Source organism: Anabas testudineus, chromosome 9 (genome assembly GCF_900324465.2).
Source record: "Anabas testudineus chromosome 9, fAnaTes1.2, whole genome shotgun sequence".
Taxonomy (NCBI): Eukaryota; Metazoa; Chordata; class Actinopteri; order Anabantiformes; family Anabantidae; genus Anabas; species Anabas testudineus.
Window position 1 is genome coordinate 16,104,250 of NC_046618.1, and position 15,561 is coordinate 16,119,810.

The window sequence follows — 15,561 nt, forward strand, 5'->3', positions numbered from 1 at the left end:
TGTACACAGACGTGGCTGCCAGGGTAGGGGCTGAAGGGCTAAGGCATGGGAAACACTCTTTGTTGCCAAAGAGGGTTGCCGCTTCCCATTCACTGCGGCAACAGCAAATGAGATACATACACACACACAAACTCAAAGGTCTCACACATTGTTTTTTTTTTTTTTGTTTTCTTATGTTTTTTTTCTTCACACTCTAAAACGTCCACACATTGATGTATACACTCCCAAATGCCTTCTCTTGGGAGCACAAAAGGAGGATGAACCGTCAGAAGAGACAAACTGCAGCTACGTGGGATAAATTCAGTAGATGGGTACAGAAAGAGTCATTTTTGGGAAATGAAAACTAAAACTTGCTTCTGTACTACAAATTGACCGTCCCCCCGACTGTTAACTTCACAATGGTTTGTGTTATGTACAATTGTTATCTGTAACTACACATTTTAATGACGTCACTCAAATGGGGATGCAAAAACACACATGAAAGTGATCAGAAAATCGAATATGCCTTAAAGGAAACTAAAATAAGAGCAAAAGAAAAGTCTTCTCAAAACCTTTAGATTTTTTTTTTGTTTTTTGTTTTTTTTAAACATGTCATTAAGTTCATGCGCATGCCACATAATGAGACTGGCAAGATCCTTCCATTTAAAAAGCCAACGGTTCACCCATTGCAGATCTTTGAGCTGACCAACATGCTTTGAAACACTGAAGGCAAAAAAGTACAAATAAGCTGTCCGTTAAGTCCCAAATGTTTCTTTCCAAGGCAGGAGGATCCTTATGTGACGGGATGCGAAGGTCAGTGACTGGTTTGAAACATGTAACAGGTGAGCCACTTGTTGGCTAATGTCCAGCCTCCTGTACACCAGTATGTGCACAGCTCTCACAGATTTCCCCTTTCTATTAGCTCAAAGTTTAGGCATTGAGGATCAAAGCGCACAATGCATTGTTCGAGGACAGTACACACTCCGCGAAACCCAGAGATAATACCGTATTCATTTTTTAGAAAAGACATAAGAACCAAATTAATACTTTAATATCAAACACTATTTACATCAAGAAGTTTTCCTAATAATAGTCATAATCATCATCATAACAATAATAATAATTATACAGTTTTAACAACGGTGTATCTCACTTTTTCTTTTGTCCTCCAGAAAGGTACAAAACAGATACTAACCTAACACTAAATGTTTTATGGTTGACTACCTCAGGATACACAGTATCCAGTTTATAAGTTGATCCTCATTTCCCAGATTAAGATGTGTACAGAATAAACCATGGTAATAATAGCAATAATGACGAATAGTAGTATTGGTAGTTATAAGGGAGTACAATTGAAGCTGGTTTCTGGTCTAGTGTTAATCTGCTGACAAGTGTCCATTTTGAGTGTTATGCAGTGCTTATTCCCTGTGGTGTTCTGCAGAAAATTAGTACCTCATTAAATGGCCTTGTCTCCTATTACCCCCCATGGCTGAGCTGCTATTCCTCTGTAATAGCATTGTTACCATAGAATTAAAAAATGACAAAGACGGCATTCCTTTGGGGGAAAACAAACTTAAAAAAAATAACACCAAAATGAAAACAAAGCAAAACAGTGCAAGGCTTTTTGAGACTAAATGGTACAGAACAATATGTTTGTCAGTGATTCAGGTGTTTTTTTTTTTCCAGTTGTGTTTGTGCATGGATGGATTTTTTTGTTGTTTTATCTTGTTTTGTTTTGTTAGGCACTCTAGTCACACTGTCTTCAGCTACCTCCCATATCTTTTTCTGTATGCTTCTGTATGCCTCTCCCTTTCTTCCCGTCTCCTTCCCTCACCAAGTCTTTTAAACTGCAAGGTCATTGGTGCTTTAAACCCCCCCCCCCCCCCCCCTCGCACGGTGGAAATCTACACCCACCTCCCGAGACCCCCCAAGCCTTCCACCATCTATTTTTAAAAGCAGAAATAACTCCCTTTGCCACAACATGGGGTCCACATGCCTGTCATTTTGAACCTCATTAAAGAGTCACTTAACCAGTAACACCAGCAGCAGAAGGTGGACATGCAGTTGATCCTGCAGTCTTTTTCTTGCTTTTTCTTTCTTTCCAACCCAATTGGTGCTCTATTTATTATTTAAAAACCAAGATCTGATAGGACGTCAGCTTTCACAGGGTTAATTTTTCTATCTGCCCTTAATTCATTGGAAACAAAGAAACAGGAAGCAGAATATCATAACACAGTGATTTCCTCTCAATAATAAGTGCCAACATAAACCTGACTCAACAGAAATGTGCATTACTTTTAGTTTCGTACAGCCTATTTGTTGTATTTGTTGTCTTTTATTTCTCTCAGTAATTAACTACTGCACTAAACTGATCATGAGAACTAGCGATCTCTCATTTTAAAAACACGAGTCAAAGCTTTGGTTATGTTTCATGAAAAAGAATGCAAGATGTGCAGGGCAATGTGAAGTTAGGCGTCTCTTTAAGCACTTGTTCCTTGACCTCTTTTATTGTTCGTGTTTGTGGGGATCTCAGTGCAAAACCAAATGTTTGCAGGTTTACAGCGTGTGCACTGTGAAAGTTTAGAGATCCCAACTAAGCTGTGAAGCTTTTTTTTTTAAACCATAACTTTAACAATCAATAGCAAGGAAAAAAACGGTGGATGCAAATGTTAATGGGTGTGTAAATATTGACTAATACTCAAATGGAACAGACACAACAATTGCTACCCATCGTTGTAACCATTGCATGAAATGACAGCGACTGTTGGCGTGAAATTGTGTGATCAACTTTCAAAATCTATCGATCCTCGATCTTAACAGCAATCCACAAAGTGTGTATTGAGAAAGTTTCAATTCAGCCATTTTGTGAGTCAGGGTGGACCAAAAGCTTTGAAATGTGTTTTATCGAGCAGGGCAAGAAGAAGTTACCCCTTGGTTCCATAGATTTTACACTCACTCAAGCTCTGAGTAGCTTATCCACCTATACACACACACACTTTACATTCAAAAGCAAATTGGGCACTATCTTTAAACCAGCACCATCTGAAGATCAGCAGGCTAAAGTGCATGCCTTGTACGTATTTCTCAGTGTTGTGGTTTGCAGGCTCACCTCAGCTTGAAACCATGTCTGACTTTTTTTTTAATTCAACCTTCTGCTGCACCTCCCAGTGAAAGGGGGAAAACATGCAATTCTTGATCCAAATATTATTTGAAAGGCTTCTTGAGAGGTCTCGGGACAACTGTTTATTTGTATATGTACATTTATTACTAAGACCTAGGACTTTCCTACTGTGTAATGCTGCTACTGTATACAACTTTGCAAAAACTCTACTGCTATTGACTGTTAGTGATCGAGGCATTTCTACTTGACTTCGTAAGCTGTGTGTGTGCATGTGTGTGTGTGCATGCGTGTGTGTGTGTGTGTGTGTAAACATCAGTGCTGCAATGACAAACGTGATGTAAAGGGATGTTAAAAGTCACGGGAAAATAAGAATCACTAAGTGTCAAAAAACAAGATTTGGCATCTTAGGGGGGGAACTGTCTCTCCCACTTCCAACATCAACTTTTTTCACTCACAGACGGAGAAAGACCACTTAAATATTTTTTTTTCTGAAAAAATAGAGGGTTCCTTGAGAAGCCTGTTCTGATGCCCCAATCAAGCAAATGTGCTGCACTCGAATCCCACCCCTTCCTGCAGCGCCAGGCAGATTCAGGCCACTCTAGGTGTAAATGCCCTCCAGGACATAAGGGAGGCGCTATAAAGTGAAGAGTGCTGCTAGGCAGACGAGCAACAAAACCAGGAGTGGACTTGTTTTCTGCAGGTGTGACGCAGCATTTGTTTCACCTCGGGAAGGCTCAGCCGTTTCATGGCTGGTATCATCTAAAGGATAGAAAAAGAAACAAGGTGAATTGCTGTTTATGGTACAGACCACTTTTATGCATCAACGCATCACATGAACACAACCTTATACAGTGAATTAATATCAATAAATTGAAGTTTGTTATAAAGCAGAGTTGATAATGTCCCTCATTTACAACAGGGGATAACTGAGAGTTATTTTTTAAACCAGAACGTTTGGGCTTGTGCTGTAACATGATGGATGCTGTAATAGTCTGAGTTGCCATATGAACTTCAGTTGCTATATAATGTTTCTACTCTCATCCTTAGAAACATTTTGAATTCGTCTCCCAGGTGGGGTGCCTCCTGTGTCTGTCTGCAGTGGCATCAGTATCTGAGAGCAGCCATGTGCCTGGTGCACCACAGGAAAGTAGCTGAACCATGCACAGCAAAGGACAGATCGACAGAATAGAGGACCGAATGGTTACATAACTGTTTGTGTGTGTGTGTGTGTGTGTGGTAGGGGGTGGAGGGACAAGGCAAGAGCAGGTGATAGATGAAAATTTTAATTTCCCTCCTTTGGAGGGTTTACTATGCGAATAAGCCAAAAGAAGCATGCAAGTTGACAGACTGCCATCTAAGATGCAGGCGGGACAGCAAGGCAGAATGAGAGGCAGACGGGCATCACAAATGTCTTAGGTTCTGGCCTTGATATGTCTGGCCTTATGTGAGTGTGTCCCATTTAGATAACAGCTGCTAATCTCATTGTCACAGTGAGAAGAGGACAGCTTTCCATACAGATAATTTACTATTTCTCTGTTTTAACTGTAGCAGGTGTTTGTTTGTTTTTTATATTTAGAAAAAAGTGTTTTCATTTACTAATATCCTCTATTGAATGGTTTTATATAAATATAGCTGTATATATATAGAGAGAGATAGATAGAGAGAGAGAGAGCCAGTGAGGAGGTATTTATGTTGTTTTAGACCATGGGGTGATTTTCTTTTTTTCACTTGAGTGACTGGGTTAGACATAAAGACTAAAAAAAACTCCTGTGTGTTCTGAGCACAGAAAATAATAAACACTTCACTTCGAGAGCTAAGCTGCAACTCAGTGAAGAGTAAAAAGGAAACATTCCAACTGTTGTATCGTTGCTGTGTTTATGCATGCATGTCATTACATTTATTTCTTCTTTTTAAATTAGTCATATCGAGTTAAATACTCGAGTGAATGAGTCTGCTGTACAATAATGAGGCTGTTTTTGGTGAAAATGGAAGTGACGCTCAGCGTTGAAGCTGTGAGGAGGTTTGATAACTGTGTGAAACATGCATTTATGAAAAAAAAAATAAAATGAAATTATATTGCAGTACCAGACCACAGTATAATTACAGAGACAGACATTTATAACATGTAGCAGATGTGACAACACTCTAGATAATCTGGCAAAGAATGGAGGGACAGATCCCCTTACAAACAGCATAAAAGGAAAAAGCCAAGAGACATATGTACAGATGGAGAATCAAAGAAGCAGGAAGCCATACTAACCTCGTGGTTCTAATGTATTGTCTACTTTGTCGTTTACATCAAAAACACGGTCATGTACGCCTATAGTTTTCACACAGCTGTCTATAACAGAAAATAGGGAGAATGAGAGATCATTAGAGGTATACAGTATGCCAAATAGGTTAGTGACATTTGAAGCCCCCTTCCCAGTCCTGAAATTAAACATATCAAGCAACCAAGCTCATGGCAACATTCAGATAAGGTGTAAAGTGCCTAGTGGTTGACCGATTGAATTCAGCCGATTAATCGGGCCAAGCTTTGACATTTCAAATTAATCTGCGCTGGTTGATGTCTGCACTCTTGCTGGCGGAATAATAAAAAAAAGTCTGCAGACACATCTGCAGCCTACACTGTGAGCATTTCATGAGTCAATGCGAGTGAAAATTACAGCATATGAATGTGAAAAATTGTTTGGGTGCACCAGTGCAAGTGACTCACTGGGATGCATTTTACTAGCACTTGAGCGAGTGAGATTAGCAGATAGGAAAATACAGTTATGGTGTTTCTGCTGCAGCCACTCCTCTCTGTGACCGTGGGCAGGGCTCAGCTCGCCCCACACAGAACGGACAGAAGGCAGGAGAACAGAGGGAGCCCAGGTGAGACTTTACTAATTCACTGCAGATAACTGCAGGCTACATCATTACACCTGACCTGTTACTGTATGCATAATAAAAGTGAGGAAAAGGCAAATGAAAATGTTCATCAAAACAAGCACAATCAGTTCTCATCCCACAACGTCACATAACGATGCTTCCCACTTGGGTCTCATACCAACGCTAAAGGTACCATTGGGCGTCACTAATTTACAAAATGTGTGCACTCCTCACAGCAACTGCGCTGATGGGGCGTTCAGGAACGCTATGGAGTGTAGGTCATCCGTGGATCAACATATGCGTCTCATTTGTAATTATTAAGTTGTTGTAATTTATCCGATACAGACAAAAAACAACAATAACCTGTTAGCATTAGAAATCAGCCATTGGCCTCCCAAAAAGATCTGCATCGGCCATTAAAAAACCCTCTTCGGTCAACCACTAGAAGTGACTTGGAATCCATTTCGTGTAATAATCTATCATCCTTTTCATGTTTCAAAAACATTTTCTTAGTAAGTAAAGCAGTTCTGTGATAAATGAAAAAGGCATGTTGGGCAGTGAGCAAAAGGTAATTGAGGAGGCAGTGAAGTAACCAGAGAAGTAGACATAAATTGTTTTGATTTTCAATCCAAATGCGTACTTCAACAATCTCTATTACAAAGCCTTGAGTTGCATGCAAACACTTACTTGATGGTCGGACGAAAACTTTGAGCTTCAGGCATGTTTTCCTCCCATTCTCAGCGATGGTGGAGGCTGAAAAAATGCAATACACATAGGAAAGACAGTGTTAATACAATACAACATGTAGTATTACATGCACTAAACAATCAAAAAAATACTTTCCAATTGTATTTTCCCTTCATGAAAAGGTCAGTGTTTAATTAAGACAAAAGTTAAAACTGTGGTAGTTTATCTGGAAAAAAGACAGATAGTTAATGTTGACTCTTAAATGGATTTTGTAGGGTTAGTCATGGTTCTTCTGGAATTATAGCTAGTAAGTATTTACAGATGTGCTAGGGAAGCCTCTCTGGGGAAAGTAGAGTGTTTTGCTCACAATTTAATTGTAGCATTTTAGCAACTGGCAGCAGAAGTCAAAGGATTAGCATAATTTTGTTTTGTTAAAAAACACTAAAAACTGGATGATATCATGTCGTACCAATAAATTCAAAGCACATATTTATATACCTCAGCAGACACACTTCACAAAACTGAGTATGTGTGTGCTGCATGTGTGGATGGCTTGCGGTCGCCGCCAGGAAATGGATCCCTTCCTGTCAAGACCGTGGGGTGTGAATCTCTAAGCATTACCTACTATAGAGGTTGTATCACATCCCCTAAATATATGTCATGTGGACCGTGCGTGTGTGCGTATGTGTGGTTGACCACTAATGGTGCTGTGGTGAGGTACCAGGTGCTGTCTCCTGTAGACAGCGTTAGAGGTCAAACACATGTCAGCTGAAGCATGGTGAGGGTGTACTGTGTGCATCCATCTTGGCAGGAGAACATTTAACTCCTTTAAAAATATATATTGTCTTTTGTTAGGACCTCATATCAAATACAGACTAGTGTGGGTGTTTCCCACGCAGTTGACGTACAGCATAAATGCTATTTATTGTACAGCTTTCCTTTTTCCTTTCCCCTCCAGCTCCAAAGAAACCATATTGTCTGCTAAGCTGTCTTTGAGGCATCATTTTATGTCTTCTGTGGTTCATTCCACAGCCGATGCAATGAAGCCAAGCATTTCCAATGGCTACCATTTGGGATCTGTCAACTCCTCTCTAGTGAACCTTTACCTAACCCCCCTCCCTGCCCTTCCCTCTCTCCCAGCTGTGTCACCTTCTCTTCTCATCTGTCAGCAGGGCCATATCCATTCATCAAAGCTCAACTGACTTGCCTTCATCATATTTACAGCACACACACACACCAACGCATGCGTGTATATACTCAGACCCGATGCAGGTTTCCATGTGTGTCTGGTTGTGCTGCTCTTGTTCATTTAAAAACATCTCTTTGTCTACAGAATGACCCCCCTTTAAAACTGTCTCTGTACATATTGCTATGTCCCAGCATCTATTTCATGTTGATACAGTGAAAAAAGGAGTGAACTGCCTCCGTAGCCGGGGGATGTGTTCATTAAGAGAATTATCAACTAATAACAATGGAAAACGGGTAAGAAAAGATGGAAATCTTTTCCTTTCTTGCATTTTGCATGCTTTCTGCTCTTGATTTAAATTGTGCTCCAGATGCCAGTTTCTTATCAAACACATCCTGCATACTCTTTTAATCATTTTCATTTTGCAAATCCTTCTCTACAGCTCATCAAGCTCTTGTTCTCTTTTGCCTCTTGACCTCGCTTGTAGCATTTTGATGTTGTTGCTTCATCAGCTGTTACCCACGTCTTAGTCATGTGTCAGCGTGCTAGAGAGGTGATTCCAGATCAGATGCTCTTTTTCACAGGCGAGTTCATATTCAGCAGATGCAGAAAGTAGAAGAAGAAGAGAGAGAGGGGGTCTTATTATTTTGGTGTGGAGGCAGCTGATGACATTATAATGAACCTTGGCCTCCGTCGCTCACCCACTCACTCACATACACACACAATTTATGTCATTCTCCTTATTGCTGCACTTCTCTTTACCACCACTACTTTAAGCCCCATCTTCAATGTGTGTAGACACACACACACACACCATTTTGTAGATGGGTTGTCTTCATTATTGTTGTGGGCAGAGCTGAGTCACAGCCATCGACACCAGCCACTTAGCAAAGGCAGCTGATCGTGAGAGAAGTATGGCCCTGATGATAATCGCAAAGAGCATGTGGGAGTCTCTGTAAGGACGGCAGTTTATGAACCTGTTATGATGTTTATATGGTGTCCACATCCTACACAAGAAAAATCGTGGACAAAAGTCACCAGAGTGAACAGATTGTGCAGTGGTGAAAGTAGTATTATGTAGTAACTTTTGTTTCCCTCAAATGTTCGTAACAAAATTTAATAAAGACTTTCACCTAGTGTTACACTACACATACAGTACATACAGTTTATCACATCAACCAGCCACACTTCTGTGGTGCTCTGCTGACGTGAGAAAAGCCTGGATGTGTCCACTCTGTTGACTTTCCGCAGACGACTGAGATATGTTGTTGTACATTCTTTGCTACAAAGGAAAGATTAGGTTTTGGCTCTACATTCCTTTCTTACTAGCAGCTCTACATTCTCTGTGTTTGATGAGGAACCCTCCACCCTAGCTCATACTGTCCACACCAGTGCCTGTTTATTTTGGATTAACATGCTGCCGAGGGCCAACTTATTGTTAATGGAGGCCGTAACATCAACACCTGCTATTCTGGTTCCCATCAGGCCCACAGCCTCAACCATCAATCCAACCGGCCTGATCAAGCGGTTGGTTTGAAAGATAGACGCCCTGAAAAGATGTCCCAGGGATAGTGGGGGTGGAGTGGGGCAACAGTGGCGGTGAGGTCAGGTTACTCCTCCGAGCCTTGTCCCCTGGCTGGTAATGGCTGGTCCCCTCAGTACACTGCATTATGCATCAGCATTAAGGCAAATGGAATGAAGCAGAATCCAATTACGAAAGAACAAACAGGAGGGCTCAGTGTGGCTTAGGTGCAGTATTGTTTGAATCACAGCCCAAGTCAAGCTTTATTCCAAACTGTAATGCTATAGGGAAAACACATTTCCTTTACCTTTCAGTGGAAGATTTAAGAGCATGTTTGAGATATAAGGACATAAAACCACGTTTCCAGTATGATAGAAAGCTGAAAACGAAGTTTATGTCAGCTGAATACAGTACATAATATCATGGCAGGATATTGATTTCTTAGCCATCATTTAGGAGGCAGAATAGCTCAACTGTAAAAGAATATTGCAGCGTGAGCCAGCTGATACAAAAGGCTTGTTTTTAAACATTGAATTCTGTTTCATCTGGGGTCTTCTCATATTTGCGGAACCTTTGCCAACATTTGGCCATTTGGCAGCATCCACACAACCACACAGCTAAATGCAATATTTCAGATGAACAAGTAGAATGTCACACATTGCTTCATAATTGTTTGCAAAGTCAAAGTTTCAAATTCCTTTTTTTTTTTTTTTTTTTTTTTGACCAACATGTTTAAGATTCTCCTGTGCATAGAGCCCCACTACAACATCTCAAAACAATCTACTGAGATCACTTTCCTGAAATGGTCAAAAGCCAAGCCTCACATGGACTTCATGTGAAAATCGAACATTAACAGCATGCCTCTGGTCTGCATTAAGTTTCCAGCTGTCTTTTATAATGTTGTTCTAATACTTTGATCCCTGTTGTCATTTAATGCTGTGTCCACCACAGAGCATTCTTTGCTAGCTCATTCAGTCAGCTCACTGAAAACCAGCCTGATGGCCCTGTCATTGATTCACAGAGTTTGATCATGTCTTTCGCCATAGAAACAAAGTCATAGTTTAGGTCTACAAGTCCAGGGGCCAATTGCATTAAACTCTGTTTATAGGCAATTTTCTCCAACTGCACCAGAGAAGTTGTTGTCACACATGATCTTTGTTCACGTCTGTAGCCAGCTTAAGTCCCTAAACCTCTGATTTATCAATCCCAAGTAATTTTTGACTTGTAGTTCTCATGTTGAAACAGATTTTACTTAGATCCTCATTCACAGTTCACCATACATAGCTTATTTGAAATGAAACCTCAAAATATTTAAGAAGAATATTGACAGAAACCAAACTGTTTGAATATAATTACAAACAGTTCGGTAATTATACCAATTATAATTATGTCTCTCATTTTCTATCTCCTCCTAATCATTTCATTCGTGCTGCCTCTAGAAAAGTGTGTGTATGCATGGTCTGAGGTATGTGTAATGTGTGTACTTTATTCCCACACATTCACTTACCAATTTATGCGTTGGGAAAAAAAGACACATGATTTTTGTGCATACACACTGTTTACACATATGGCCCTAGGAGTTTATACAAACCACTGTCCAAGAGAGGGGACACACATGGACACACTGAGAAATACACGTATGCAGTCTTACTTTATCGAACCTCTGTGTTCTATGTCCATCTAGTTAGACAGTTTGCAGCCAGAAGACTTTTCTTGCATTTCATATATAGACACCCATGCTGGGATTTGTAAAGTTTTGTTTTAAGGTGTAGAATCAGTTAAAGGAGCACAATGTCGAACTAAACCTATGGAAGAAAAACTTAATTCAAGAGGTTTGAGTGAGTTCCAGAGCGAGAGAGAGAATATTTGCATGACCCCTGCAATGGGTAATATAAACTATTGCACTGTCCAGGATAATCCATTTAATGCCTACAATAACACACACACAGTATGAACCCTGTATGCACTGCATGCGGTGACACTTAAAATTACTAGATGGTAGCAAAATGTCCTTGCTACTTTCTACCACTTACAAAGCACCATAGCGTTCTACTAAGACAACTTTAAAATGTGAAAAATATCACAAATAGATTTGAAATTATAGAGCAATAAATAGAGCGTGTGTGTTCGCCTGCCTACACAAAATGTGCGTGTGTATGTGCGTAAGAAGATGGAAGAGGCTATCCACTGAAGAGGCCCATTAACCAGATGCTACTATAGCGAACACACAATGGGGGGGGAATGAGGGAGCTGGGAGGAGCAGTGAAAGAGTAGGACCTTGGATTCATGCAGCACAGGGAACATAAACTCTTCCCCCTGGTGATAGCTGGCCTTTGGCTCCTTTCTGGTATCTTTCTGCTTCAACCAAAAGTGAACATAAGTCATTCCTCATGCCAATTGTGCCAAGGTGACAAGGTCGCAATCCGCGATGAAAGAAGTGAGAGAAGCAATATGTTAAGAGCAAGTGAGTTAAAAATCAATAATGGCTAATTATATGTTGCACTACTTTTCTCACACTATTGTTTACTGATGCAGTAATTTGGGGATAAAATTATTTCCTTTTGCTATTATGTCAATATGCATCAAGCATCATAATTTTATAAAAGACCACATAATAATGGCCTGACAAATTACCCTAGTCTTCTTGAAAATGAAAAGCAAGTGATTGAAAACCCTTGAATTTCTTCAACTCATTCATTTCTTCATACTCAAGTTACAATAAACTTGGTGATTAACTAATCTAAGCGGGAGTTTAGCAGCCACAGGATAATAAATTACTGTAATGTTTCATTACTTCACTTAGTGTATGACACAGAATCATAATATTATTCTTATGGCTAAAGTATACAACCCTGGAATAAGAGTGTGTGTGTGTAGACTAATGTGTTTCAATGAGTAAGATTTAAAAAGAACAAATAAATGAACAATAGCCAATTAAACATAATGACTAATGCACAGAGTTAATAATATGTGTGTTAATGATTTAATGGCCAAGTATAACAAACCCTCCTCTTTGTTATAGTGAATTATAATCAGTTCCTGAGGACAGCTGTTAGATGTATGAATCATTATAGACTGAGATGAATCCTGTGCCTTTTGAATTACAGATCTCTCCAGCCCTACTTTTCATCTGAGCACTTGGAATTTAACAGCCTTTGTAGACAAAGTGGTGACTATTTTATTGGCGGTCTAACTCAAATAACTTTATTAGAAACTTTTCTATCTTGCCTTCCTTTCTCTGGTCTGTCAACAAGTGTGCCTTGACTTAGATTACGGTCTTTTATTAGCCAAGTCTGGCCAAAGGGCTAGCTCACTGGTTGACTGTTTTCAATTTATTTTTAAAAAGGGGACTATTGAAACTCCAATGAGCTTGTCATGGACAGACCTTTAACAGGTTTTCTTCCTATGTTATTGGATCTTCTCAGAAGCCACTGGACCAAACCCGAATTGAATTTGATTTGTTACCATTTCGCAACACATGTTTGATGAAAATATACAGACGAGAGACAGATTTATGAAATGTCAAAATAAAATGTCTTAGTAATGTGGAAGGCCACCACAGGCTGCCAAAATAGCTTCACTGCACCTTGGCAAGATTTTACAAGTTTTGTGAATGCTACAAGCTGGAATAACATTCCTCCAAAAGATATTCCCTCATTTGGTGTTTTGATGATGGTGGTGAAAAATGGTGTGAAATACATTCATAAAATATTTATCACATAGGTGTTCGACTGGGTTGACATCTTGTGCTATCAAATATGATACATACATTTTCATAATCAATAAACTATTAGGTGACCTCCATCGTGCCCTATCTGTATCTGCATTTGTAATGTTTTTCCATTCATAAATTCAGTTTCTTCATTGCCTGTCATTTAACAATGCATACCTTGCAAGTATCTTGAGAGATATGGAGATGAGGGAAGAGTTTGTTAGGAAGTACTATCATAAAATCCAAAAGAGAGATGAGATGAAAAGGAAAAACAAGAAATGATGTAGTAACCAGCAGAGGTGGAGGTGCTGGAATGTCTATTCATCTATCAGGATTATGATAATGCATTCCAGACAGCGTGCATCTGTGTGACTTTTCTGTATGTCTGCCCATGTATGTGTATGAATAATCTTCACTGGTGCATGTGTATTTGTGTGCTTGTGTGTGTCTTCCTGTCACATTACTCCTTGTTGTCGGATCATTTCTGAATGCTGATGACAGGATGGATTTCTCATATGAATGGATGAAAGGAGTGAGTTATGATGGTGTCCATATATGCAGGTTCCCTCCTTGTACCACAAATGGAACAGCACTGGCTCTTTGTCATTATTAGCAACTCTCCCATAGCTCCAACAAAATACAGACTGCATACACTATCCCCTGCCTCTATTTCATTTGTCCATTAATGCCATTTTCTGCTGCTGCCTGCTCTACTATCTCTACTCCTTTCTACTCTCGAGAGCAGCTTGAAGAGGCATGGTGCATCATAGGATTTATGATCAATCACAAGACAGCTACGGTCCATGTTTGGGAGAATCTGTTTGAGCTTTGTGTTCCTGTAGGAGTCCTGCAGTAAAGCTGAATAAGATCTTGAGATTTCATGAAAAAGACATATGAATATTAAAGGGTTCCTTGCATATTAGCATTGTACCAGCATACTCTACTATAATAATCAATGAAATAATCAATAGCTGCAGCCCTTGAATCACAGTCTATCTTATGGGTTTTGTTGACCATTTAGCAAAGATTTTAATTCAAATTTGAAGCTTGAATTCAGAAATATATACCACTTATGAAGAAAAAAAACAAAAACATCATGTCAGGTAAACTTTGGGTATTGTGAATCAGTTTTACTAGTTTTGGTGAGAATAAATGTGAGAGAGTTGCAGGAGAGGCAAAAGCAAGACAAACCCCAAAAAGAGAGACAGTGCTCTCTGCTTATCCTTATTCGTCTTATATTGTATGTTGTGTGTTTTACTAGTGTACTTGTCCCTACTGGTTGCAGTATCTCTGCCCCAATCAGCTTGTTGCTTGTAGGTTGTCCAGTTACTCCAAGATGGCACATCGATATCTCAAGGGCATAGAAGAGATACCAGAAGACCAGATAGTACACCAGCAGAGCTAGACTGGGACTTAGAAGAGGAGCAACCCAGCAGCAGGACCAATACTTGCTTCTTTGTGCATGGAGGAACAGGAGCACTGTAAGAGCATGCATCCATAAGGGTGGCAAGTTCACACTGTGCACATGTGACAGAGTGAAAGAGTCTAGAGACGCTGTAATGAATCTTGGGCTGCCTGTAACTTCATCAAGCATGACCGATTTGGTGGTGGGTCAGTGATCCTCTGGAGAGGCATATCCTTGGAGGGCAACACAGATCCCCATGTTATAGCTTAAAGCTGTGAAGTACCGGGATGAAATCCTCAGAGCGATTGTCAGACTTGATGTTGGTGCAGTGGGACAGTGTCGGGCCTCATGTGGCAAGATTGTGTAGGCAGTTCCTGGATGACAAAGGCACTGATGCCACTGACTTGTCTTCATGTTCCCTTGACCTAAATCCAGTTGAGCACCTATGGGACATAATGCATCACTGCATCTGGTACCACCAAGTACCACCACAGACTGTCCAGTTTGTCACTGATGCCCTGATCCAGGTCTGGGAGGAGATCTCCCAGGACATGGGCTCATAAGGAATATGCCCAGATGTTGTTGGGGGTTCATACAGTTTTTCTTTGAGGAGCCTTCAGACAGCAAGAAAATTACATCTTTTTGTCACAGAGTTTGCCACTGCATAAATCTTATTTGCCACACATCTTACACACCTAAAACAGCATAACTCTACTTACCCATCTCTGTGAGCTGCCACTGATATTGGATTTCTGCCCTTTTCAGATTAGAATCACTCAAATACAAGACTGTGGATTGTCTCCATATTAGAAACGTGCTCACATCAGCATTCGGTGAGATGGACTGCATTTAAACCATGAATGCACTATGAACTCTGACCTGAGAAGTGCCCCCACTGTAATTTTATCACTTCTGACTTTCATAGAGGCATATACAGCACTGTGCTAAACTGCTTGCATATTTTAGCAGTACTACATTTCTCCCTGAATCTCTTAGAATTTGGTCCATTTGTTTAATGTATTCCCTCTGTTAATTCTTTTTCTCTCAGCCTCCCCCCTGTCAGTCTGTCATTTGTTGA

The 15,561-nt window shown here is 40.1% G+C and overlaps 1 protein-coding gene across 2 annotated transcripts in view; it reads right to left on the minus strand.

The window, feature by feature from the left end:
* Positions 1-2,077: 2,077 nt before the first annotated feature.
* Positions 2,078-15,561, minus strand: part of efna5b (ephrin-A5b) — an 87,316-nt gene continuing 73,832 nt past the window's right edge. Inside the window, exons 3-5 of one of the 2 annotated variants that reach the window (XM_026343281.1) lie at positions 6,659-6,724; positions 5,361-5,441; positions 2,078-3,859 (exon numbers count right to left, since the gene is read on the minus strand). In XM_026343281.1, coding sequence (XP_026199066.1) covers positions 3,735-3,859; positions 5,361-5,441; positions 6,659-6,724 — 272 coding nt within the window. In that variant the 3' untranslated portion in view covers positions 2,078-3,734. The remainder of the gene's footprint in view (positions 3,860-5,360; positions 5,442-6,658; positions 6,725-15,561) is intronic. The other variant, XM_026343282.1, reaches the window with a different exon arrangement.